The sequence below is a fragment of the Papio anubis genome, chromosome 8 (genome assembly GCF_008728515.1).
Source record: "Papio anubis isolate 15944 chromosome 8, Panubis1.0, whole genome shotgun sequence".
NCBI classification, from domain to species: domain Eukaryota; kingdom Metazoa; phylum Chordata; class Mammalia; order Primates; family Cercopithecidae; genus Papio; species Papio anubis.
Genome location: NC_044983.1, coordinates 94,726,297 through 94,754,104, shown reverse-complemented (window position 1 = coordinate 94,754,104; position 27,808 = coordinate 94,726,297). Strand labels below are relative to the sequence as shown.

Below are 27,808 nucleotides of genomic sequence, written 5' to 3'. Positions count from 1 at the left end.
CTGGTACTGTAGCTCTCCTCAAATTTCAGTTGCACTCTAGTCTCAGAGCTGTTCTATCTTTAACTCAAAACTGTCCCATAACCCAAAATACCTAAAGCTTGTCATAGCTGCATCATATAAAAGGTAACCATCTTTCACTAATTATTAATTTAACAAATTAAAATAATACTAGAAGGTTACAAAGAATAAAACATACCTATTATAACCAATAATTAATGGCTATTAACAGTTTATCATATTTGCTTTTTTAAAAAAAGTATTCTAGATAAAACTAAAATCCCCTTTGACTGCCAACCTATTGTCCTTTCCTCCCAGAGTCAACCATTATTATGATATTAGTACAAATCCTTCAACTTAATTTTTATACCTGTATTCACTTACAGACACACATACACATACACATTAAGGGCAGTTTTAGAAAAATATAGGTAAGTGCTCTCATATTGCGAAATGGCTTTTGCATCAAATATAATTTGAGATGTCCATACTAAGGTCTATTGTATAATTTTTAATAAATGTTATATCATGTGAATATTTCATACTTCATCAACCTTCTTACAAATTTTCATTTAAGTTTTCAAATTTTCACATTATTGTAAAGAATATGCAACAGCAGTCTTACACACTATTCCTTAGTTACATGAATTTCACTCTAAGAGCGTACCTGCATCAAGAAGTACAAGTTTGGGGTTATAAGTTCACAAATTTTCAATTTTATTAGATACTGACAAATTTATCAAGTTTTCACTCACAACAACAGTAATCATTCTCTACATTTTCACCAATACTTTATATCGGCATTTTTTTTCACTTAACAGATTTTAAGAGTAAAGATGAGTGGTCATGACTTGATAATTATTGAACCTGGGTATGGAAACATATTGTTCTACTATGCAATTCTCTCAATTTTCCATGGTGGGGTGAGGTGGGGGGAACATTCAAGAGGAAAATAGTAGAATAAGGACATTTTTAAAGTATATTTTTAAGTACGCCAAACTGTAGTAAAATAATAATGCTATCAATTGCTGTTGAAAATGTAAACTGGGCTGGATATGGGGCTCATGCCTGTAATCTCAGCACTTTGGGAGGCTTAGGTGGGTAGACCACTTGAGCCTAGGAGTTTCAGACCAGCTGGGGCAATTTGGTGAGACACCACCTCTACAAAAAAATATATATTTTTTTTAATTAGCCAGGCATGGTGGTGTGTGTCTGTGGTCCCCACTACTCAGGAGGCTTAGAAAAGAGGATCACTTGAACCCACAAAGTCAAGGCTGCAGTGACCTGTATCACAGCACTGCACTTCAGCCTGGGCAACAGAGCAAGACCCTGTGTGGAAAAAAAAAAAAAGAAAGAAAAAGGAAAAAGAAAATGCAAACTGTATACCAATTTTGGAAGCAATTTGGTGATATAACAAAAGTCTTAAAATATGTTTCTATAATGCAAAATACTTGCCTAGTGCTACTAATTACACTTGTAAAAATATATTCTAAGTGAATAAAGATGAATGCAAAGATTTAGCTATGGAGACATATACTCCAACATTATTTGTAACTCTGAATGAGTAGGATTATGGTATTTGTTAGTTTACCTTTTATTTTTATTATGTTTAGAGATAGGGGTCTCAACCTTTTGCCCAGGCTGGAGTATACTGGTGTGATCATTGTTCACTGCAGCCTCCACCTCCCAGGCACAAATAATCCTCCTGCTTTAGCCTCCAGTGTAGCTGGGACTACAGGCCTGCACCACCACGCAGACCTAATTTTTATTTTCTGTAAAAACAGAGTCTAGCTATGTTCCCCGGGCTGGTCTTGAACTCCTGGGCTCAAGCAATTCTCCCACCTTGCCTCCCAAAGTATTGGTATTGCAAGTAGTTTAGCTTCTAAATAGAGCATTGTTTCTGAATTAGAAAAATATACATATAATTATGTGCCACATAACAATGTTTCAGTCAACAATGAATTGCATACATGATGGTGGTTCCATAAGATTATAACACTACATTTTTACTATACCTTTTCTATGTTTAGACATACAAATACTTACCTTTGTGTTACAACTGCCTAAGGTATTCAGTACAGTAATACTCTGTATAGGTTTGTACCCTAGGAGCAATAGGCTATACCAGAGATGGGTTATAACCCAAACGTCTAGCAGGCCATACCATCTAGGTTTGTGTAAGTATACTCTATGATGTTTGCACAACAACAAAATTGCCTAATGATGCATTTCTCAGAATGTATCCCCATCATTAAGGGGCACGTGATTGCATATTCATTTTAAAAGTTGTAATTTTTTAAAAAGTTAAAAATCAAAATATTTGAATATGCTTGGTATCAATTAAATGAATGTCTAATTTATTTAAGCTGCTAGAACACTCTACTTGACCTTCAGGGATATCTATGGTACACTGGAAATAATTGTATTACTTAGAGAATAACCAATCAAGAATTTACAAAGAAAATTTTTCCAGACTGGTTACTGCCATTAGTCTAACTTCTGTAGCACTCATTCTCTATATTCTGCTAGAGTAAACTTTCTAAAATCCAGCTCTGTTAATACCAGTTTCCTATAGCTCCTCTTTACCCTTCAAAATGAAGTCTCAAATACCTAGGACTACAAATTTTTTTTCAGAAATTGATTTCTAATTTCTCCCAGTCTCTACAAGAATACTTCACTCCATTCTGGAACCACTGAAGTCTTTCTTGCCATGCTTTTGCATCTTCTTTGCCTTTGCTCAAACAGTTCAGTCTAAAACAACCTTCCCTGTCTGGCTCACTCCTAGATACTCAGCTTAGTTGTTAATTCCTCCTTTTCACACACTACCCTGCTTGTGAGAACTATTCCTCTTTTTTGTTTTCACATAATCCTGGACATACATATACATAGTAATTACTAAAAATGGCATTACTATATCCCTTAAGATTCTCAAATACACTACATACTCTCAGAGGGAGGGATATTCTCACCTATGACTTTTATTTCTGTGGCCATGGTGTATAGCATACTGCCTTACATTCTGTAACTACTCATTGAAAGGAAAAATGGGGACAGGTATGGCAGAAGTTTCAAATAAAATTAGGACAAAGTGAAGAAAAACCTTTCAAACGTGCTCCTTAGAGAGTATTTTTTGTTAAACTTTTTAATTATTATATAATTATAAAATTGTGTATTCTTCTCCAATCAACTAGCTTGAAGTTACTTCAGAAAAAGGATACAAAGCTATTCCATATAGGATATTGCAAAATTATACTTAAGTTGATGGGAAATTATAATTCAATAAAGCACAAATTTGGCCTCAAAAATTCTTAGTTCTGTCATTTACTTACAGCTGTTTGACTATACATAAATGAATCTCAATAAACATCAGTTTCTTCATCTTTAAAAGGAAAATAACAAAACTGTCAGATTTATGTTTAAGTATTCTAGAAACTATAATTGTCTACTTACTACTTTGTAATTCATACCTTTTTAAACAAACATATATTCCAACCTTTTTTGCACCACTCATCCCAATCCAAGAATTAGGTATTCAATGCATGTTTTTTGAAAAAACCTAAATATGACAAGGAAAGGTAGAGATAAAAATAAAAGCTGGCCAGGAGCCGTGGCTCACACCTGCAATTTCAGCACTTTGGGAGGCCGAGGCGGGCGCATCTCTTGAGGTCAGGAGTTTGAGACCAGCCTGGCCAACAGGTGAAACCTCATCTCTACTAAAAATACAAAAATTAGCTGGGTACGATGGTATATGCCCATAATCCCAGCTACTCGGGAGGTTGAGGCATGAGAATCACTTGAACTTGGGAGGTGGTCCCAAGAAAATCACTTGAACCAGGGAGTGGGCCAAGATCACGCCACTGCACTTCAGCCTGGGAGGCAGAGTGAAACTGTGTCTCAAAACAAAACAAACAAACAAACAAAAATGCCAATTCTTTTATTGAGCAATTCTTATGTATTGCACACCATGAGAATGGACATGTAGGCACTATGAAAGAATGAAGACTGGTGAAATAGGACTCCTAAACTAGTTTCTGTTTTATAAGCCATTGTACAGAAAGCCCCTTTAGTAGTCAAAGAAAGTTTATAATGACATGCAATTTCTCATGCAAAAATAAGGGAACGGAATTGTTTGAAAGGGGAAAAGTGGAGAGACAAAGGAAATCTGGTACATTTCTTAAAAAAGAATCAATCAAAAGACATATATAATTCTACTAAATGAATAAGAAAAATATTTGTTAAGAGAAAAAACTATTTAAAAATCTCTTACCTGTTGCATATGTCTACTTGTTCGTTTCTGAGGCTGATAGATGAGCCATGTATATAAGATTGGGTCAATATTAACTGCTAGTCCTTGTATACTGCAAAGAAGTACAGCACCTAGAAGATAAGATTTTTAAATTGTTATATAATTCCTCATAAAAAACAATAAGCTATTTATCACTTTACACCATGTAGGATAGCTGTGACATAATAGACAAACAGTAACAAGCGTTGGAAAGGATGTGGAGGAATGCAAACCCTGCTACACTGCTGGTAGGAATGTAAACTGGTACACCCACTTTGGAAAATACTATGGCATAACTGGGTCATATGGTAACTATATGTCTTTTTGAGGAAATGTGGACACCGAAAACTTATGTCCACACAAAAACGTGTATTCACATGCTCATATCAGCATAATTTGTAACAGCCAAAAAGTGAAATCAATATAAATTTCCATGAGTTGATGAATAAACAAAATGTGGTATTTCTATACAATGGAAAAGTATTCATCCATAAAAAGAAATGAAGTACTGATACATGCTACAGCATTGATGAATCTCGAAACATTAAGTGAAATAAGCCTGACCAAGAAAACATATATTTTAGAATTCCACTTATATGAAATTGCCGCAAGAGGCAAAAACATAGAGACAAAAAGTAGATTTGTGGTTACCAGGGTCTGTGAGAGGGGAGAGTAGAAATAACTGCTAAGAGGTATGTAGTTTGAGAGTGATAAAAATACTCTGAAATTAGAAAACAATTGTAGAACCTGGTGAATATACTATAAACCACTGAATCACACAATATAAAATAATTGTATGGAAAGTGAATTACATCTCATTAAAAGTGCATTTGTCCATAAAATATAATAATAAGCTCAACTTTTTAGGCAAAGAACAATTTTTATATCGGCCCTGAAAATGGAATACGTTAGGTAAAATATTCCTAAATAACTTTTTCATTATATTAAAAAATTGATTCATGATTTGAAATAAATTATTATAATCATTCAATAAATCATTAAAAATTACAATTTTTAATGTTCAAAAGCAAAGAAAAAGAGCAGCCTAGATTAAATGCAGGCCAATATTCTGACATAAAACACAAAGCTGAAGTGTAACAGGTTGCAATTCCAACCTACTAACTAACCTATTTTTTGTCCCTTTCTGATGAAAAGTAGTTCAAATAGAACTTACCTAAAGCAGAATATACAATTCTCAATTTATGTGCAGGTTATATACATCTCTATATAAGTTTCTGTAATTGTACATATATTTTTAATACAAATATTATTAGCTCCACTAGGATATATGAAACATAAAGGAAGGGATATTTGTCAATTTTGTTATCAGCTATACCTGTAGCATATAGGAAATATGCCATCATACTGAATAGGGAAAAGCTGTTGCATTCCCCTTGAAAACTGGCACCAAACAAGATGCCCTCTCTCACCACTCCTATTAGACACAGTACTGGAAGTCCTGGCCAGAGCAATCAGGAAAGAGAAAGAAATAAAGCCCACCCAGATAGGAAGAGAGGAAGCCAAACTATCTTTGCAGACAACATGAAAATATATATCTAGAAAATCCCATAGTTTTGGCCTAAAAGCTCCTTAAGCTGATAAAGAACTTCAGTGAAGTCTTAGGATACAAATTCAACATACAAAAATCATTAGCATTTCTATACACTAACAACTGTCAAATTGGGAGCCAAATCAGGAATGCAATCCATTCACATTTGCCAAAAGAAGAATCAAATACTTAGGAAGACAGTTAACCAGGAAGGTGAAAGAGCCCTACAATGAGAACTACAAAACATGCTCAAAGAGATGACAGAAACAAATGGAAAAACATTCCATTCTCATGGACAGGAAGAATCAGTATCGTTAAAAGGGCCATTCTGTCCAAAGCAATTTACAAATTCAATGCTGTTCCTATCAAACTATCAATGACATTCTTCACAGAACTAGAAAAAACTATTTTAAAATTCATATAAAATGAAAAAAGAGCTTGAGTAGTCAAGGCAATCCTAAGCTAAAAGAACAAAGCTGGAGGCATCACATTACCCAACTTCAATCTATACTACAAGACTAAAGTAACCAAAACAGCATGACAACTTTACAAAAACAGACACATAAACCAATGGAACAGAACAGACAGCCAAGAAATAAGACTACACACCTACAACTATCTTATCTTCAATAAACCTGACAAAAACAGGCAATGGGGAAAATGATTCCCTATGCAATAAATGGTGCTGGAATTGGCTACCCATAAGCAAATAATTGAAACTGGACCTCTTCCTTAGACCGTATACAAAAGTCAACCTAAGATAGATCAAAGACTTAAATAAAAACCAAAAACTATAAAAATCCTGGAAGACAATGTAGACAACCATTGTGGACACAGGAACAGGCAAACATTTCATGATGATGATGCCATGATGAGAATGGCATGGGAGAAAATGCCAAAATGGGAGAAAATTTTTGCAAACTCTGCTTCTGACCAAGGTCTAATATCCAACATCTATAAGGAACATAAACAAATCTACAAGAAAAAAAAGCAAGCCCATTAAAAAGTGGGCAAAGGACATGAACAGACACTTTTCAAAAGAAGACATACATATGGCCAACCAGCATATGAAAAAAAGCTCAAGATCATTGATCATTAGAGAAATGCAAATCAAAACCACAATGAGATACCATCTCACACCAGATAGAACAGCTGTTATTAAAAAGGCAAAAAATGACAGATGTTGGTGAGATTGTGGTGAAAAGGCAATACTTATACACTGTTGGTGGAAGTGTAAATTAGTTCAACCATTGTGGAAAATAGTGTGGCGATTCCTCAAAGAGCTAAAAACAGAACTACAATTCAACCCAGCCATCCCATTACAAGGTACATACCCAAAACAATATAAATCATTCTACCGTAAGGACACATGCACACGTATGTTCACTGCAGCACTATTCACAATAGCAAAGACATGGAATCAACCTAAATGCCTATCAATGGCAAACTGGATAATGGAAGTGTGTTACATATATACCATGGAATATTATGCAGCCATAAAAAAGAACAAGATCATGTCCTTTGCAGGAACATGGATAAGGCTGGAGGCCATTATCCTTAGCAAACTAATGCAGGAACAGAAAACAAAATACCACATGTACTCACTGATTAGTGGCAGCTAAATGATGAGAACACATGGACACACAGAGGGGAAAAACAGACACTGGGGTCTATCAGAGGGTGGAGGGTGAAGGGTGGGAGAAGGGAGAGGATCAGAAAAAAATAACTATTGGTTTATTTTTTAGTACCCGGGTGGTGAGATAATCTGCACAACAAATCCCCATGACACATGCTTACCTATATTATAAACATGCACTTGTATCCCTGAACCTAAAATAAGTCTATTTTTAAAAAAAAAGAAAGAAAGAAAAAATGTCTGCCTGATGGTAGGGGGTTAAGAAAGTATATATCAGAATAAACCATAGCTGGTTCTCAGGATAACTGAAAATAGTACATTTGTTCTATTATGTTATAGATTACTTAAACCAGGAAAATTAGTATTAATAACAAGTCCTATGAAAACTGATATATAAAAAGACAGATGAAAGAATGAAGGAGAAAATGTAAGAGAAAAAGAAATTTATCCTTTTTTCAAAGCTTTCCACAGAATCTTCAAATAACCAAAATTTGCCATGTATACTCCTATTCTACCATGTAGTTCTATTTTTCCCATAGGCCCAGAACCAGTATAAATCCCTAGGCAACATGCTCAGACAACAAAAGTAATGTACCCTCCCAAGGACCAATATGTGTACTGTTGACAATGATTCACTCAAGCAGATGTCAGAAAAGAAAGATACAGAAAAGCTAAACACAAGATGACTGCCAAATGGGATTCATAATTAAAGTCAACTGAAAATCCAATTTAATATAGAATATTTATTTTAACATATATTTATTACTTTCATAGGTTGCAAATTTCTCATAAGGACCTAAATTCTTCTACTTCCCAAGTATCACTTATACCCAGAATAAAGCCATAAAAATACCATATTAAGATAAATAAATAGGACTTTCCCAATATGATATCCAGTTTTCAAACAATTCTAGCAGCTCTATTACAGCTATTACAGCAAAGACTGTCATCTCCACAGACTAACAAGAATAAAGTAGTACAATATATACAGTAAGATTTAATTTGCATTGTATTCTTATTTTATGACAACTCATTCTCCCAAAAAAGTTACTATGTAAGAAAGAGAATTCTCCCCCAATATGAAAAGTTGTTTACTAAGACCTTTTGATTTTAAAGCAATTAATAGAACAAGATCTAGAGAATTTAAAAGGTTTATTTAAATTCAGGAATATATAATTCAATCTCAAGGGTTAAAAGATCTTTCTAAAATCTATGTAAATAAAATTAAAATTAGATTTAAATTACTATGAATTTCCTTCTGTCAAATGAACCCCTTGTAATTTGTTCTATAACTAATATCACATAAGTACCATATATAATACATATTATTTACTAACAATAAAGAAGACATTCACCAAAAGAAAAGTGAATTACATGAAGAAAGAAGACTTTGGATCCAGAAGACAAAAGATCTAACTCCGGAGAAAAGTGATGGGAATTCCAAGGCTTACAACAATGAATTAGTCACAGGTACACAGAAAGCTTAGTAACAACAAAACACAATTATTAAACACAAGGAAATCAAATGTTATAAAGGAAAGAATAGCTATTAAGATACAACACAACTGTGACGTGAATAGTGTTAATACATGGAATGATACAAATTCTGAAATACTAAATGAACAATTTAATCAATCAAATTTAGGATATAAGCAAATAAGAACATGTGATGAAGGTTGGAGAAAGTGAAAGATAGCCAATTATCATTTTCCACAGTAAGAAGTCAATAAATAATGCTCCAAAATCAATATTCAGGAAAAAAACAAGAAAAGCTATGTTATTTTAAAATATGGAAGTAAACACCAAAATGATTCCTGAAAATTTGTGAAACGAGTTACAGCTAGAAAAGGAAACATTAAAAAATGAGTTCTTGTCCACCCCCGCACCACACACAAAAAAATGTAACTGGGATTCTGAAACTTGGGACACCAGGACAGAGAGATAGATGAGCCGTAGACTTTCTTGTGAAGACCAACAGTCTCCGATCTTTTTGGCACCAGGAACTGGTTTTGTGGAAGACAATTTTTCCACGGATTTGAGGGGTGGAGGAATGGTTTCAGGATGAAACTGTTCCACCTCAGATCATCAGGCATTAATTCAATTCTCATAAAGAGAATGCAAAATCTAGATCCCTTGTATGCACATTTCATAATAGGGTTTGCACTCCTATGAGAATCTAATGCCACCAGTGATCTGACAGGAGGCAGAGCTCAGGTGGTAATGCTTGCTTGCCTGCTGCTCACCTCCTTTTGTGTGGCCCAGTTCCTAACAGGCCATGGACTGGAACTGGTCCATGGCCCAGAGGCTGGGGACCTTAGCTGTAGATACTAGAAAAAAGCAGGAAAAAAGTTGTCTCTTTGAGAAAGTCTCCAATTCACTGTTATGTGACATCTACAAATTATGATCTTTCATTTATGTTTCCCATAACAAAAAAATCAGCAAGCAGTGCAGAAAACAAACCACTGTTAATAAGAGTCAAAAATATTAATGAATAAAACATTTAGATCCTCAAGCACTGAAGGTATTAGAATACAGAATATAAAACAGCTATGTATAAAATATTTAAAAACAAATTTATGAAATCATGAAGATAAACTATGAGAAAGCACCAGCAACAAGTAGACAGATTTTAAAGAAAAATGAAAATCGGCCGGGCGCGGTGGCTCAAGCCTGTAATCCCAGCACTTTGGGAGGCCGAGACGGGCGGATCACGAGGTCAGGAGATCGAGACCATCCTGGCTAACACGGTGAAACCCCGCCTCTACTAAAAAATACAAAAAACTAGCCGGGCAAGGTGGCGGGCGCCTGTAGTCCCAGCTACTCGGGAGGCTGAGAAAGGAGAATGGCGTAAACCCGGGAGGAGGAGCTTGCAGTGAGCTGAGATCCGGCCACTGCACTCCAGCCTGGGCGACAGAGCGAGACTCCGTCTCAAAAAAAAAAAAAAAAAAAAAAAAGAAAAATGAAAATCATAGAAATGACAAATTGTTGAAGTAAAAAAACTCACTGAACATGTTAAAAAGCACGTTAGATGCAGTTGAAGAGAGAATTAAGGAAATGGAAGATACATAACAAGATAGTTTAGAATGTAACCCCAGATTGAAAAATAATGAAACTTTTAAAATGAAGCTAGAGAGAGAGAGGTCTGAGTGAGAAGACATAGCATATGTCTTATTGGACTTGAGAAAGATATTAGAGAATGGGGAAGAGGCAATATGGTTTTAAAAAAAGGTAATGGCTGAGTATTTTACAGAAATGTTGAAAGATAATAAACTTTAAATCTAGGAGGCCCAATAAACCCCAAACTGGATAATTAAATCTACACTAAGCAAAAAAAGAAGTTGTAAACGAGTGAAGATAAAGAGAAGATCAGAAAAGTACTCAAAAAGATAGGTCACCCGAGGAAAGAATGCATAAAGGCAAATAAATTTACGACCAACCTCTCAGCCAATAGTAAATGATATCATTATATAATTTTAATTAAATACTTACATATATGTTACCTATTTTTGTGCGTACCTAATGTTACATTGTAAAAACAGTAAAGAAAGAAAAAAGATATTGATTTTTTAAATAATTCAGGATTATGTTTTTTAAGATTATGTATCTAAGTACAGGTCACATTATATACTATATATTTTTTGATTATGATGAAAAAATTTAAAAACCTAGTAAACAAAATGGCATACAAATTTAAATGCATGCAAACTGGACAAGATGCAAGTATGTTAAGAAATTACAGATATCCTCCATATTGTACAAATTATTATAGAAGTCTTTTCAGATATGTCTAAAACTAAATGTGTTCAATGAATTTTCAAACAAATTCTCAACATGTGATTGGGACACCATTTTATTTGAGATTTTATAGAGAGAAAACTGAAAAAAAAGTAATAAATATTTTCAAAAGGAAAATTAAACTTGAAGGTCTTATTATAATTAAGAAGTTAAAAATACTTCACCAAACTAAAAGTTATATGATTACATTATACCAAAAATGACCTCATGACTTATAGCCAGCCTTAAAATTTATGAATGTTATAGATGATAAAAGAGAGTAATCTATTAATTTAACACCAATTTAGTTGAAATTACAATTTAGAGATAATGTTCTTTTAAATTTAGAGAGAGATTTTCATCATATACTCAATTCACAAGATACCCACCTTTAAAAATAGCACACAAGTTCTAACATGTAAATATCTGGGCAATTAGTTTAATATTGAGTTGACACAGACCAGATCCACCATAGATCACTAAAATTTGGCAGTATTTTATTCTGTTTAATTTTAGCCTGGGAGACAAGTAATGAGAAAAGTGTGCTTTACTGCTCTCCTCACTGCCCAAATGGCTCACTTATCCACATTCCACTCAGGCTTCACCCTGAGGTGGAAATCAGGGTGTCACTGTCATTTGCAGTTACATCCTACGCTGAAACATGAGAGCTGAAATAAGAGTTAGAGACCAAAGTTGCACAGTACTAAAATTAAACATACATGCCTCTTGGCAGCTATAGAAGCTTACCAGCCAATGAGACTGTCCTATAATATATCAAGTAATATTAGGAAAAAGTATCCTGTGTTTTTTCTTAAACCAATGAATGAGACAAAAAAACACAAACATATTAATTTACATCTAAGTTGTTAAAACTCACTATTTTTCTATTAAGCAGCTATAGTAAAGAAATTTGTAGAATTGTATAGCTCCTAAGAAATTACGTGCTACTCTAATTTTTTAAGAATAATTTCGATAATTTTGGCTAAATAGTTAAGGAAATAACAGAAATAAAAGAGGAACCACTACTTCAAAAACAAGGGTAAGGAATAAAGGCAAGAGGGGAATCAAAGACTAAGAAACGACAGAGCAGAGATGAACTGCCAACTACTAGCAACTTTATCTAGGGGAATTGTCAAATTTGGTATAAAGGAATATTAAGATTTGTAGCTGTGTGTATATGGTAGCTGATCACTTCCTCTTCTCATAGGATGTAGAAAATTGCCAGAGAATTCTATCCCTTTGTACCAACAAGAACTTTTCAACATTCATCAGAGCAGAGTTCCTAAGGGAATCCAATGAATAAAAACTGTGAAAGTCAAAGGTCTCTCACAGGAGAGAAGAAATGAATAGTGGCTATCATTCTTGGCAGAGTAGTATGAGAAGAAAGTTGATAAGAAGAAAATAACTGCACTTTAAAAAAATGTCAAAAGACCCAGTTGGGGGATGCATGATAGTTCAGAATCACTGAGAACTCTAGACACAGGGGATCCTACCCACTTGCCATCTATTTTCCACAGGTGTCGATCAATTGTTCATGAGAATGACAAGAAGCAGGGCTGGAGAGATAAGACGCCTGCTGAAGTGCAGGCCCATAGATATGAATAAAGTCTGAGTGCAAAGCAGGAGAATGAAAAGAAATCTCACGAGTACTCTAAACCTTAAACTGAGTACCAGGAAGGGCAATCTGTGTCTGGCAGAAAGAAAGAAGCACTGAGAGATACCTCCCTAAGGCACAAGTCAACAAGGCATGCAGAATTCTAAAGGTGTATCAGGAGAACTAAGCAGAAACTACAAAGCATACAAAAACAAAGATCCTAATCTTGCTCTCAAAAAACACAGGGTCCTGTAGTGAACTTAACATAAATTTTAAAAGAATAATATATAGCTCAAATATGGAATAAAAGCCAAATACCAGACCCAACGGAACTATGCTAATGCCATGACAAAAGAAGAGGCACGTATTTTTGTGGACATAAACATTATTTATCATAGGCTCCATTCCCTTTATACACAACATTTGACATTACATAAAAAACTACTGTGAAATATAAAAAAGCAAGAAGAAATGACTGATTATAAAAAGAAGAAACAATCAATACACCAGTCTCAGAGGTGGCCCAGATATTGGAATTATCAAACAAGGACTTTAAAATAACTTTGATAATAAAGATGTTAAGTAATTAAAAAGAGTAGACAATATGTTTGAATCGAAGGGAAATTTTAGCAGAGAGAAAGTATAAAAAAGAGTCAAATGAAAATATTAGATTTTTAAAAACACAATATCAGAGATGAAAAACGATTTCCCAAATGGACATATATCGACCAATAGATTAAAAAAGCTCAGCAAACCCCAAGAAGAATAAATAGAAAGAAACGAGATCTAGATATATCATCATCAAACAGCAGAAAACCAAACGTAGAAAAAAATTTTAAATCATCCAGAAGAAAAAAAAAAAGACACAATATATGTAAGGAAATCATAAAAATAATTTCTCATCAGAAGTAATGGTGACCAGAAAATAATAGAATTTTTTAAATGTTAAAAAAGTCAAACTAGATTTCTATGCCCATAGAAAATGTCCTTCAAAGATGAAGATAAAATAAAAATAAAATGACAGAGAGAATTTGTCTTCAGAAAATTTGTGCTACAAGAAACTGTAAGATAAATGCTTTAGATTGAAAGGAAATTATATTAGATAGAAACTTAACTCTAGAGAAGGAATGAAGAACAAAGGGTAAATATCTTGGTTAAAAAAAAAGAAGAGTTCCTTTTGCTACTTTTTTGAAGCATGGTCTCACTCTGTTGCCCAGGTTGGAGTGTAGTGTCATGATCACAGCTCACTGTAGCCTCTATCTCCCATATTCAAGTGATCCTCCCACCTCAGGCTCAGGGGTGCCACTATACCCGGCTATTTTTATTTTATATTTTTGCAGAGATGATGTCTCACTATGTTGCCCAGGCTGGTCTTGAACTCCTGAGGCTCAAGCGATCCTTCCACCTCAGCCTCCCAAAGTGCTGAGATTACAGGCATGAGCCACAGTGCTCGGCCTAAGTTAACATTTTATCTCCTTCTAAATTACTTATGTGTCTTATTTCTCATTTGTCACAGAATCCACCAGGAAGATGTAATGGTAACCTCAAACCATGAGTCAGTAATTAATACTTCAAAATGTTCCAAAGTTATCCTCTGATTTTATAATCACAATGTTAACTACTAAAACAATAAAGGTAATTATAGTCAGCTTTGACAATGAAAAGCTCAGAACTACTTTTTTTTTTTTAAATTTACTTCAAGTTGTGGGATACATGTACAGAACATGCAGGTTTGTTACATAGGTACACATGTGCCATGGTGGTCTGCTGCACCTATCAACCCATCATGTAGGTCTTAAGCCCCGCATGCATTAGGCATTTGTCCTAATGCTCTCTCTCCCATTGCCCCCCACCTCCCAACAGGTACCGGTGTGTGATGTCATCCTCCGTGTCCATGTGTTCTCATTGTTCAACTCCCACTTATGAGTGAGAACACGTGGTATTTGGTTTTCTGTTCCTGTGTTAGTTTGTTGAGAATTATGGCTTCCAGCTTCATCCATGTCCCTGCAAAGGACACGAACTCATTCTTTTTTGTGGCTGCATAGTATTCCATGGTGTATATGGGCCACATTTTCTTAATCCAGTCTATCATTGATGGGCATTTGGATGGGTTACAAGTCTTTCCTATTGTAAATAGTGCTGCAATAAACATATGTGTGCATGTGTCTTTATAGCACTATGATTTATAATCCTTTGGGTATATACCCAGTAATGGGATTGTTAGGTTAAATGGTATTTCTATAGAGTTCTAGATCCTTGAGGAATCGCCACACTGTCGTCCACAATGGTTGAACTAATTTACACTCCCGCCAACTGTGTAAAAGCGTTCCTATTTCTCCACAGCCTTGCCAGCATCTGTTGTTTCCTGACTTTTTAATCATTGCCATTCAAACTGGTATGAGATGGTATCTCATTGTGGTTTTGATTTGCATTTCTCTAATGACCAGTGATGATGAGGTTTTCTTCATATGTTTGTTGGCCACATAAATGTCTTCTTTTGAGAAGTGTCTGTTCAGGTGGGGTTATTTGCTTTTTCTCTTATAAATTTGTTTAACTTCCTTGTAGATTTTGAATATTACACCTTTGTCAGATGATTAGATTGCAAAAATTTCTCCCATTCTGTAGGCTGCTTGTTCACTCTGATGATAGTTTCTTTTGCTGTGTAGAAGCTCTTTAGTTTGATTAGATCCCATTTGTCGATTTTGGCTTTTGTTGCCATTGCTTTTGGTGTTTTGGTCGTGAAGTCTTTGCCCATGCCTTCATCCTGAATGGTATTGCCTACGTTTTCTTCTAGGGTTTTTATGATTTTGGGTTTGACATTTGTCTTTAATCCATCTTGAGTTAATTTTTGTATAAGTGTAAGGAAGGGGTCGAGTTTCTGTTTTCTGCCTGTGGCTAGAAATACAACTTACAAAGGACATGAAGGAGCTCTTCAAGGATAACTACAAACCACTGTTCAAGGAAATAAGAGAGGATACAAACAAATGGAAAAAAATTTCATGCTCACAGACAGGAAGAATCAATATCAAAAATGGCCATACTGCCCAAAGTAATTTACAGATTCAATGCTATTCCCATTAAGCTACCACTGACTTTCTTCATAGAATTAGAAAAAACTACTTTAAATTTCATATGGAACCAAAATAGAGCCAATCTAGCCAAGACAATCCTAAGCAAAAAGAACAAAGCTGGAGGCATCACACTACCTGACTTCAAACTATACTACAAGGCTACAATAACCAAAACAGCCTGGTACTGGTACCAAAACGAATATATAAACCCTTGGAACAGAACACAGGTCTCAAAAATAGCACCACACATATACAACCATCTGATCTTCAACAAACCCAACAAAAACAAGCAATGGGAAAAGGATTCCCTATTTAATAAATGGTGCATCTATAAAGTTAATATCTTTTTACTAATTCCATTTCCAGAAATCTATGTTAAGGAAATACAGAAATTGCTTAGTATTAAAAATTTCCCATAGAACCATCTAAAGGTCCAAAACTGAGGACTGGTTCAACAAACTGTGGTGTTAGCCATGTAACAAAATGGTAGCAGTCTTTTAAAGATAGTTGTGAAGATTATGTGATAATGATAACATTCTTGTGACATTAACAGAGATTTTAAATACAATTTAATAAAGGTCAAATAAGTATCAGTAGAATAAAAACCTAGAAAGATGTATGTTTTAAAAAATTTCAAGTGGTTTGTGATTTGGTGGTGAGTTATTTTTCTTCTGCTTTCCATATTTTTTTAATACTCCAAATCCTATTTACTCAATATATAATTATTTTTATAATGAAGAGTTAAGGTTGAGTGCAGCAGCTCGTATCTGTAATCCCAGCACTCTGGGAGGCCCAGGTGGGCAGATCACTTGAGTCTAGGAGTTCGAGACCAGCCTGGCCAAAATGGTGAAACCCCATCTCTACTAAAAATACAAAAATTAGTAGGGCATGGTGGTATACACCTGTAGTTCCAGCTACTTGGGAGGCTGCGGCAGGAGTATCACTTGAACTCTGGAGGCGGAGGTTGCAGTGAGATGAGATTGCACCACTGCACTCCAGCCTGGGTGACAGAATGAGACTCCATCTCAAAAAAAAAAAAAAAAAAAAAAGACCTTCACAAAATATATGTAGATATCTACAGATTTTATGCATTTAGAGGATAAATCAGATTTAAGTTATTCTTCTGTCTAAACACTGCTTTACCAATCTACTTTAAATTAAATCCAGACTTCTTACCATAGCCTACAAAGCTGTATACAAGCTGATTCTCGCCTCTCTCTGAATTCCCATTCGGTGGCACTCTCCCTATTGACCATACTCCAGCTACCCTTCAATATATCAAATTCTTCGCTGTCCCTTCAGGTTAAATCACTTCTTTATGATCTCTTCAGAGAACCCTGTCACTTAACACCCTATCAAATTAGGTTTTCCCATTCTTTGATATCACATTACCTTGTTTGCTATTAATTAACATTTATAATAATATAATTTTTTGCTTACTTATTACCTCCTTAGATGGAATGCAAGCTCATATCCGGAACCATTTCTATTACTCAAATTACATCCAATGCCAAGCACAGTGACTGGCACTTAAAAAACACAAAATCTGTTGAATAAATGTATAAATATATTATTATATCTATCTTTAATTTTACAAACAGTTATTACAAAGTGTAGCTCCATTTCATCCAGAAGTAGGTATTGTAAAGTATGCTTCAAATCAAAGAATACTCCAAATATTACTCAATAAGAGACACACTGTGATTACCAATGACAGGTAAAACTGTTTTCTGGACTAGTTTCCAATATTTCAGGGTAATACTATTTTATGTATGCTATTCCTTTAGTCTTTATTCAGATTATACAAACAATATAGAATTACTGGAGACATTGTAGAATCAACAAAAAAGGAGGGAGAAGAAAAGGAAGTTTTATTAATCAATATTAACATTTTGCTATAGATGAAACTCCTCATATTTGATGACTTAAAATCCTAGCTGTTCCAACATTGTAGCCCATGAAGTTAGTATCCCCAACAAGTATATATTCTAAAAACAACTACTTTTTCTTTTATGAAGAGCCTTTTCCTGTGTCATTTTTCCTGTGTCAAAGTAGATAATACTCTCTAGCATTCCTTTCCCCTTGTCCCAGACACCCCTAAATCTCCAAGTAAGCCTAAATTGTTTCTTATTCCAGTTCTATGTGGGCTTCCACCAATTCTACATAGGACAACCTGACAGAACTCAGACTCGCGCCCACTGCCTCACAATCACATATAGTTTATTGAGATTATCAATCAAGGTGTTCTCTACTCCTCTGCCTTCTGGATAGGTATGTGGCTTAAACCAGGTGTCATAAATTGGTTTTAATTGCCTACTTAAATCTATATATATTTCATTTTACCCTATGCATATAATTGGTCAACATAACAATCCTCTTCCTTCCCTCTCCCTTTCTTTAACTAACATTTATGTTCAAATTATTGTGTTAGCTACTCAAGGTTCAAAGATGAATAAAGGAAAATAGCATTCTCAAGGAATCTTGTGGTGACAGTAGGAAAGAGAGACAGCAATAAACAATTATAAAATAAGGGACAGGTACAACTTTAAAACTGTGGAAAGGGTAGGGTTATATGCCTCACAATGAAAGGAGAAGGGACATAGTACAAACGATTTCTAAGTAGAGTCCTAAAGAAGGAGAAGGATTCTGCCAATCATACAAGAAGCAGGAAAGAACAACACAGAAACAGACACTAGCTTGTGCAACAACACGGAAATAAGGAAAAGTATGATACGTTCAGGAACATATGAGTAGTTTTAAAAGGATGGAGCAAAAATATGTAGGGAATATGGCTAGATCATGAATGCCCATTCTAGGGAATTAATCTTTTATTCTGGGAGAGTGAAATGCAACTAAAGACTTAAATATAACTGGGGAAAAATAAAATCTCAAGTGTGCATTTAAGAAAAATAAAAATTAATGGAGCATGGACTATGGATTGGGGGATTTAGGGTACTAAGTAGGTAAACACTATTTAGCACCACTACTTTTAAAATTATTTAAGGCATTTGGGACAAAAATCACAAAGGCATGACCTGAGATAGTAAAAGTCATATTGAAAAGAGTGACAAATTTCTAAAAATATTTTATTTTAGAGACAGAAATAAGATTATATAACTAAATAGATTTAAGATACAGGAAGGAATAGTTTGAAGCACTGAGAGGATACAATGGTACAATCATTTATGAAATGTACTAAAAAAATGAATTTGAAGAGAAAGAGGAAGATGGTAATTTGGGAAATTAGGGATGTTTATGGGACATCTTTACCCACATAAACATATTGAGAAGCATTTAATATATATAAGATAACATTGTGTTTGTGTTAGGGTAGGGGGGATTGCCAGAGCTAGAACTGCAACTGAACTACAGGGAAGAAAGCAGTTAGGCTAATCAAATAAGAAGAGAAATCTGAAAAGGAAATTAAGGAATGGTCAAAAGGACAGAATCAGGATACAAAAACTAAGACTATCCTATGTCTCTTTCCTCGGCATTTTCAAGAGAATGGTCCAAGCACCAAATGCTAATAAAATTGGGCTTTTAAAAACATTTGATTTTATGAAAAGAACAATAGTCTTCTTACTGAGGTTTTATTTCCCTTGGTTCTCTTTCTTTCCCAATAATTAACAATAGTCCTATAACTAAATCTCCTTGGAGTGGCATGGTTCATCTCTTGATCTTCCCCAATCCCTTTAAAAATGGAACCAAACAGTCAGGTGTGGTGGCTCATGCCTATAATCCAGCACTTTGGGAGGCCGAGGTGGGTGGATCACCTGAGGTCACCTGAGGTCGGGAGCTGGAAACCAGCCTGGCCAACATGGCAAAACCCTGTCTCTACTAAAAACACAAAAATTAGCTGGGCGTGGTGGCATACGCCTGTAATCCCAGCTACTCGGGAGGCTGAGGCAGGAGAACAGCTTGAACCCAAGGAGGCTGAAGACAGGCTATTTGAAAATACACACCCAGAGGTGACAAAAGAAAAAAGAAAAGAGTGAAGCACATCTATCTAGATCCAGAAAATAAATTCAGAAGGTCAAATCTAAGAGTTATTAGCCCTAAAGAGGCAGGGAGAGATATAGGTGTAGAAAGTTTATTCAAAAGGATAATAACAGAGGACTTCCCAAACCTAGAGTAAGATATCAATGTTCAAGTATAAGAGGTTTACAGAACACCCAGCAGATTTGAGCCAAAGAAGACAATCTTATGAAATTTAATAATCAAACTCTTAAAAGTCAACGATGAAGAAAGGATCCTAAAAGCAATAGAAAAGAAACAAATAAACTAACAATGGAGCTCCAATACATCCGGCAGCAGACTTTTCAGTGGAAACTACAGGCCAGGAGAGAGTGGCATGAAATACTTAAAATTCTGAAGGGAAAAACCTTTCACTCTAGAATAGTATATCCTGTGAAAATATCATTCAAACATGAAGGAGAAATAAAGACTTACCCAAACAAACAAAATCTGAGAGATTTCATCAACACCAGACCTGTCCTAAAAGAAATGCTAAAGGAAGTTCTTCGATCAGAAAGAAAAGGACACTAAGCAATAAGAAAACATCTGAAGGTACAAAACTCTCTGGTAATAATAAGCACACAGAAAAAACACAGAATACTGTAATGCTGTAATTGTGTACAAACTACTCTTAAGTAGAAAGAATAAAAGATGAACGAATCTAGGACAGTAACTACAATAACTTTTCAAGACATTGACAGTACAATAAGATACACATAGAAAAAACAAGTTAAAAAGCAAGGGGGTAAAGTTAATGTGTAGAGTTTTTGTTAGTTTTCATTTTTCTTGATTGCTTGTTTATGCAGGCAGTGATAAGCTGTCATCAGTTTAAAATAATGGGTTATAAGATAGTACTTGCATGCCTCATAATAACATTAAATCAAAAAACATACAACAGATACACAAAAAATAAAAGCAAGAAATTAAATCAAACCATCATAGAAAATTAACTTCCCTAAAAAGAAGACAGGAAAATAGAAAAGAAGGAAGACCACAAAACAATTGAGAAAACAGTAAGAAATGGCGGAAGAAAGTCTTTACTTATCAATAATAACACTGAATGTAAATGGACTAAACTCTCCAATCAAAAGACATAGAATGGCTGAATGGATAAAAAAAACAAGACTCAATGATCTATTGCCTACAGAAACAGACTTCACCCATAAAGACACTCAAATACAAAATAAAGGGATGGAAAAAGAAATTCAAAGCAAATGGAAACCAAAAAAGTGCAGGAGTAGCTATACTTATATCAGACAAAATACATTTCAAGACAAAAACTTTAAGAGACAAAGGAGGTCATTATATAATGATAAATGGTAGATTCCGGAAGGGGATATAATTGTAAATTTTAATGTACCAAACACTGGAGCACCCAGATATATAAAGCAAATATTATTAGAGCTAGAAAGATAGACCCCAATACAATAAAAGGTGGACACTTCAACACCCCACTTTCAGCACTGGAGGGATCTGTCAGAAAGAAAATCAACAAATAGATACCATATTTAATCTGCACTGTAGACCAAATGGACCTAACAGATATTTACAAAACATTTCATTCAATGGTGACAGAATACAAATTCTTCTCCTTAGCACATGGATCTTTCTCAAGGATAAATCATGTGTTAGGTCACAAAACAAGTCTTAAAACAAACAAACAAACAAAAAACTGAAATAATATCAAGCATCTTCTCTGATCATGGTGGAATAAAACTAGAAATCAGTAACAAGAGGAACATTGGAACACATGAAAATTAAACAACATGACCCTGAATGTCCAGTGGATCAATGAAGAAATTAAGGAGAAAATTGGAGGGCTGGGCGTGGTGGCTCATGCCTATAATTCCAGCACTTTGGGAGGCTGAGGCGGGGCAGAACACAAGGTCAGAATTTCGAGACCAGCCTGGCCAATATGGTGAAACCCCATCTCTACTAAAAATACAAAAATTAGCCATGTGTGGTGGTGTGTGCCTGTAGTCCCAGCTACTCGGGAAGCTGAGGCAGAAGAATCGCTTGAACCGGGGAGGCAGAGGTTGCAGTGAGCTGAGATCCAACCTGGGCGACAGAGTGAGACTCCGTCTCAAAAAAAAAAAAAAAAAAAGGAGAAGAAGAAAATTGGAAAATTTCTTGAAACAAATAATAATGAAAACAGCGAACCAAAACAGCAAAAGCAGTACTAAGGGGGAGTTTATAGCTATAAACAAATACATCAAAAATAAGAAAAATTTCAAATAACCTAATGATATATATTAAATAACTGGAAAAGCAAGAGCAAGCAAATCTGAAATCTGTAGAATAAAAGAAATAATAAAGATCAGAGCAGAAATAAATGAAATTGAAATGAAGAAAATGCAAAAATCAATGAAATAAAACTGATTTTTTGAAAAGGTAAACAAAATTGACAAACTTTTAGCCAGATTAAGAAAAAAAAAAGATAAGATACAAATAAAATCAAAGATGAAAAAGGAGACATTACAATCAATACCACAGAAATTTGAAGGATCATTAGTGGCTACTATCAGCAACTATGTAACAATAAATTAGAAAATCTAGAAGAAATGGATAAATTCCTTGTTACATGTAACCTACCAAGATTGAAGTATGAAGAAATACAAAACCTGAACCAACCAATAGCAAGTAATGAGATCAAAGCTGTAACAAAAAGTATCCTAGCAAAGTCCAGAACCAATTGGCTTGACTGCTGAATTCTACCAAACAATTAAAGAAAAACTAATACCAATCCTACTCAAACTATTTCCAAAAATAGAGAAGGTAATACTTCCAAACTCATTCTACGAGGCAAGTATTACCCTGATCCCAAAAGCCAGACAAAGATACATCAAAAAAAGAAAACTACAATGGACGCAGTGGCTCTCACTTGTAATCCCAGCACTTTGGGAGGCCGGGGCGGGGGGATTGCTTCAAGCCATGAATTTGAGACCAGCCTGGGCAATATGGTGAAACCCTGTCTCTACAAAAAATACAAATATTAGTTGTGCATAGTAGCACATGCCTGTAGTCCCAACTACTTGGGACGCTGAGGTGGGAGGGTCACTTGAGCCTGGAAGGTCAAGGCTGCAGTAAGCCATGAGCATGTCACTGCACTCCAGTCTAAGTGACAGAGTGAGACCTTGTCTCAAAAACAAAGAAGAAAACTACAGGACAATATCTATAATGAATATTGATGCAAAAATCCTCAACAAAATAATAGCAAACCAAATTCAGCAATACAGCAATACATTAAAAAAAAAGCATTCATCATGACCAAGTGGGATTTATTCCAGGTACGCAAGTATGGTTCAACATATGCAAATCAACTAATGTGATACATCATATCAACAAAATTAAGGACAAAAACCATATGATCATTTTGATTGATGCTGAAAAACCATTTGATAAAATTCAACATTCGTCCTTGATAAAAACCCTCAAAAGGCAGAGTACAGAAGAAACACAGCTCAACATAATAAAAGCCATATATGCAGACCCACAGCTAGTATCATACTGAATGGGGAAAATCGGAAAGTACTTCCTCTGAGAACTGGAACATGACAAGGGTACCCACTTCACTACTACCATTCAACAGAGTTCTGGAAGTCCTAGCTAGAGCAATTAGACAAGAGCAACAAATAAAAGGCATCCAAATTGGAAAGAAACAAGTTAAATTATCATTGTTTGCAGATGATATGATTTTATATTTGGAAAAGCCTAAGGACTCCACCAAAAAAACTATTGAACGGAAAAATTCGGTAAAGCTGCAGGATACAAAATCAACATACAAAAATCAGTAAGATTTCCATATGCCAACAGCAAACAATCTTTGAAAAAGAAATCAAGAAAGTAAACCCATTTACAATAGCTACAAATAAAATAACTAGGAATAAATTTAACCAAGGAAGTGAAAGACCTCTACAATGAAAACTATAAACCATTGATGCAAGAAATTGAAGAAGGCACAATAAAATAAAAATATATTTCATGTTCATGGATTAGAAGAATCAATATTGTTAAAACATCCATACTACCCAGAGCAATCTACATCTTCATTGCAATCCCTATCAAAATACCAATGACATTCTTCACAGAAAAAAATTATCCTAAAAATAATATGGAATCAAAAACACACCCAAAATAGCCAAACCCATCTTGAATAAAAAGAAAAAAATTGAACATTACCTGATTTCAAGTTTTACTACAGAGTTATAGTAAACAAAATAACCTGGCACAGGCATAAAAACAGACATAGACCAACGGAACAGAATAGAAAACCCAGAAACAAATCCATCCATCTACAGTGAACTCATTTTCAACAAAGGTGCCAAGAACACATATTGGGAAAAGGACAATCTCTTCAATGAATGGTGCTGGGAAAACTAGATATCCATAGGCATAAGAATAAAACTAGATCCCATCCCTCTATCTCTCGCCATATGCAAATATCAAATCCAAGTAGATTAAAGACTTAAATCTAAGACCTCAAACTATGAAACTGCTAAAAGTAACCAATGAGGAAACTCTCCAAAACATTGATCTGAGCAGAGATTTCTTGAGTAATACCCCACAAGCAAAAATGGACGAATGGGATCACATTCAGTTAAAACACTTCTGTACAGCAAAGGAAACAATCAACAAAGTGAAGAGACAAAACACAGAATGGGAGAAAATGTTTGCAAACTACTTATCTGACAAGGGATTAATAACCAGAGTAGACATATCTCAAAAGAAGACATACAAACTGTAAATACAGAGCGACCAAACTATCGAAGAATCCCACTGCTAGGTATAAACCCAAACGAAAGGAAATCAGTATATCAAAGAAGTATCTACACTCCCATGTTTGTTGCAGCACTGTTCACAATAGCCAAGATTTGGAAGCAACCTAAATGTCCATCAACAGATGAATAGATTTTTAAAACGTGATGCATATACATAATGGAGAGGCATTTAAAACCTAAATGCCCTGAATGGGTTTTAGGAAAGACACTTTACTTTAAATGCTCCTCTTTACTCATACTACATTTCTGATGGAGACCTCCTAATTGAAATAAGATCATTTTTCCCTTACTTCATCATTTATATTGAATCTGCCCTCAATTATTCAATCATTAACTAAATTAACATTTATTAGGTATCTACTATAATAGAAACTAATGGCATAAAGACAAATTAAAATATAATAGCTGCCCTTATCAACATTTATTTAGTAAAAACAACAAAGTAAATGAATGTCCTAGTCACAGTTGAAGTTCAATGAAAACAGAGAGGAGCAGAAGGCTTTGGAGTCAAAGGTGTGTGTCCATATCCGGCACTGACTGACGTGTATTCTTGACCACATCACTTCACTGCAGATTTCTTAAATGTAAAATGAGACTAACGCCACGTAACTTGTAGGGTTGTTATGAAGTCTGAATGAGACATTTATAAGATGCCTATTTTACAGTAGGAACTTAAAAAGTAATAGCTACTCCATCATTATCATAATCATCATCTTAGATTAAAAAATTACATGGAGACCTAAAAATAGCTCTGCCTTCAGCTTTCCTATAATTACAGGCATCACGTTCCAACACTAAAATTTGTTGAATTATCTGGCTAAGGTAACCAATCCTACAAAACAATCTTCCAAGAGAAAGACAAAAAGGAGAAAAGACTCAGTGTGTCCTATGGGGGAGGAGAGGCAGTGCTCTGGTAGGCACATTCAAAAAATGAAAATCTAGTAGGGTTAAAATAATAGGCAAGAGTGGGGTATACTTTAATCAAGCAGGTCTTTATAGCAGGTCTTTAAGGACACTGGCTTCTATATATGCCTAAAGGAAGCTATGCAAAATAACACACCTTTTCTCCATTTATGTATGTCTTTATGATAGTTGGCACAGAAAGAACTACTATTCTGACCCAACTCCTGATACCTGAGTAAAATAATTCTGCATACTAGTCACCCAGTAAAGGGGGGGGGGGAAACCCTTATTTATCTAATAATCTAAGGAGCCAAGACTGATAACCCTGGATGATATTTTTTTCTAAATGTTGTCTTAATCAAGATCAGATTGCTTTATGGTTGCACCAGAAGTACAATGCTGATATCCCTCACTTATGAGAGATGCTATCTCTGGTGCTGTCCTGTGTTTTCTGCTATTCTGCTTTCATGTGTTTTTACTCTACAAAAGGGGTCTGCAAACTACACTCTGCAAGCCAAAATTGATCTGCCATCTGTTTTTATACCATCTGTCTTTATACACATTGCAGACTGAGAATGGTTTTTACATTTTTAAGTAGTTGAAAATAAATCAAAAGAATAATATTGCATGACTTTTTGGAAATCATATGAAATTCAAATTAGTGTCTATAAATAAAGTTTTATTAAAATGCAGCCACATTTATTCATTTACATATTATCTATGGCTACTGATAGGGTTTGGCTCTGTGTCTCCACCCAAGTCTCATGTCACATTGTCAGGGGAGGGGCTTGGTGGGAAGTTAATTTCACTCTTGCTGTTCCCATGATAGTGAGTTCTCATGAGATCTGATGGTTTAAAAGTGTGTGGCACTTCCCTGTTTGCTCGTGCTCTCTCTCTCTCTCGCTCTCTCTCACGCTCTCTCCCTCCCTTCCTCCCTCCCTCCTGCCACCATGTGAAGAAGGTGCTTGCTTCCCCTTTGCCTTCCACCATGATTGTAAATTTCCTGAAGCCTCCCAGTCATGCTTCCTGTTAAGCCTGCAAAAATAGTCAGTAGAACCTCTTTTCTTGATAAATTACCCAGTCTCAGGTAGTTCTTTATTGCAGCATGAAAACAGACTAATACAGCTACTTTCCTGCTAAAACAGCAGAGTTGAGTAGTTTCACAAGAGACCATTCAAAGACCATGCCACAAAGCCTAAAAAATTATCTGGTCTTTTACTAAAAATTTGCTAACTCCTTATATGACAAGGTATGGTTTCTTAGCCTAAAAGCTGAGAGGCACTGAATGCCTATCAGTTCCTCAATAATGCAGGTGAGTGTCTAATGAATTTTCCAGTGAAACTCTGATAAGATCATTCTGATTCTCTTCTAATGATAATTCCAAGTAACAGCCATTATTTATTCAGTGCTTATTACCACATGCCAGGTATTATCTTCATTTTACAGATTAGGAAACTGAGGATCATTGAGAAGTGGTAACATGTTCAAAGTTTTACTATACATATGAAGTCAATCCCAGTGTTGTCTCCCCTAAAGCCTGTGGGCATAAGCAGTACTGCCTGGTAAAAGAGAACAGAGATGAATGCATTGAGAGTGATGATTTCCCTCAAAGGACAATAATATCCCACAGTGATGTAGATAATGATGCAATAATAAATATTTTATTTATAGAAATCAAAACCAATATCCCTGAAAGAATATATACTCTACCCAAGAAAATCTTTTGAAAATGACTAAGAACTTAACTTACACATCATAATTATCTTCCATTGTTAATTTCCTTGCTTCTGTCAGTAGCATCATAATTCTTAGGTAACAGACTAGCTACACCACCTTTTGCCCTTGCCAGTAGATCATACTCAAACTGGTATATGTACATGAAAAAAGTATAATCATAAAATAGCAACGTTACCTAAATTAAGAAGTCAATATTTTATTGTATCTTCAAGTTTATAACAAAATGTTTCCAAAAGAAATGGCCGGGCACGGTGGCTCACACCTGTAATCCCAGCACTTTTGGAGGCCGAGACGGGCAGGTCATGAGGTCAGGAGATAGAGACTATCCTGGCTAACAGAGTAAAACCCCATCTCTACTAAAAATCCAAAAAGTTACCTGGGCGTGGTGGTGGGCACCTGTAGTCCCAGCTACTCAGGAGGCTGAGGAAGGAGAATGGCATGAACCCGGGAGGCGGGGCTTGCAGTGAGCC

The 27,808-nt window shown here is 35.1% G+C and overlaps 1 protein-coding gene across 1 annotated transcript in view; it reads right to left on the bottom strand.

Annotated features, from left to right (window-relative positions):
- Window positions 1-27,808, bottom strand: part of VPS13B (vacuolar protein sorting 13 homolog B) — an 876,795-nt gene that overhangs the window by 523,188 nt on the left and 325,799 nt on the right. The window contains exon 20 of the mRNA XM_031669315.1: window positions 4,265-4,374. Within this exon, the coding sequence (XP_031525175.1) occupies window positions 4,265-4,374 (110 nt within the window). The remainder of the gene's footprint in view (window positions 1-4,264; window positions 4,375-27,808) is intronic.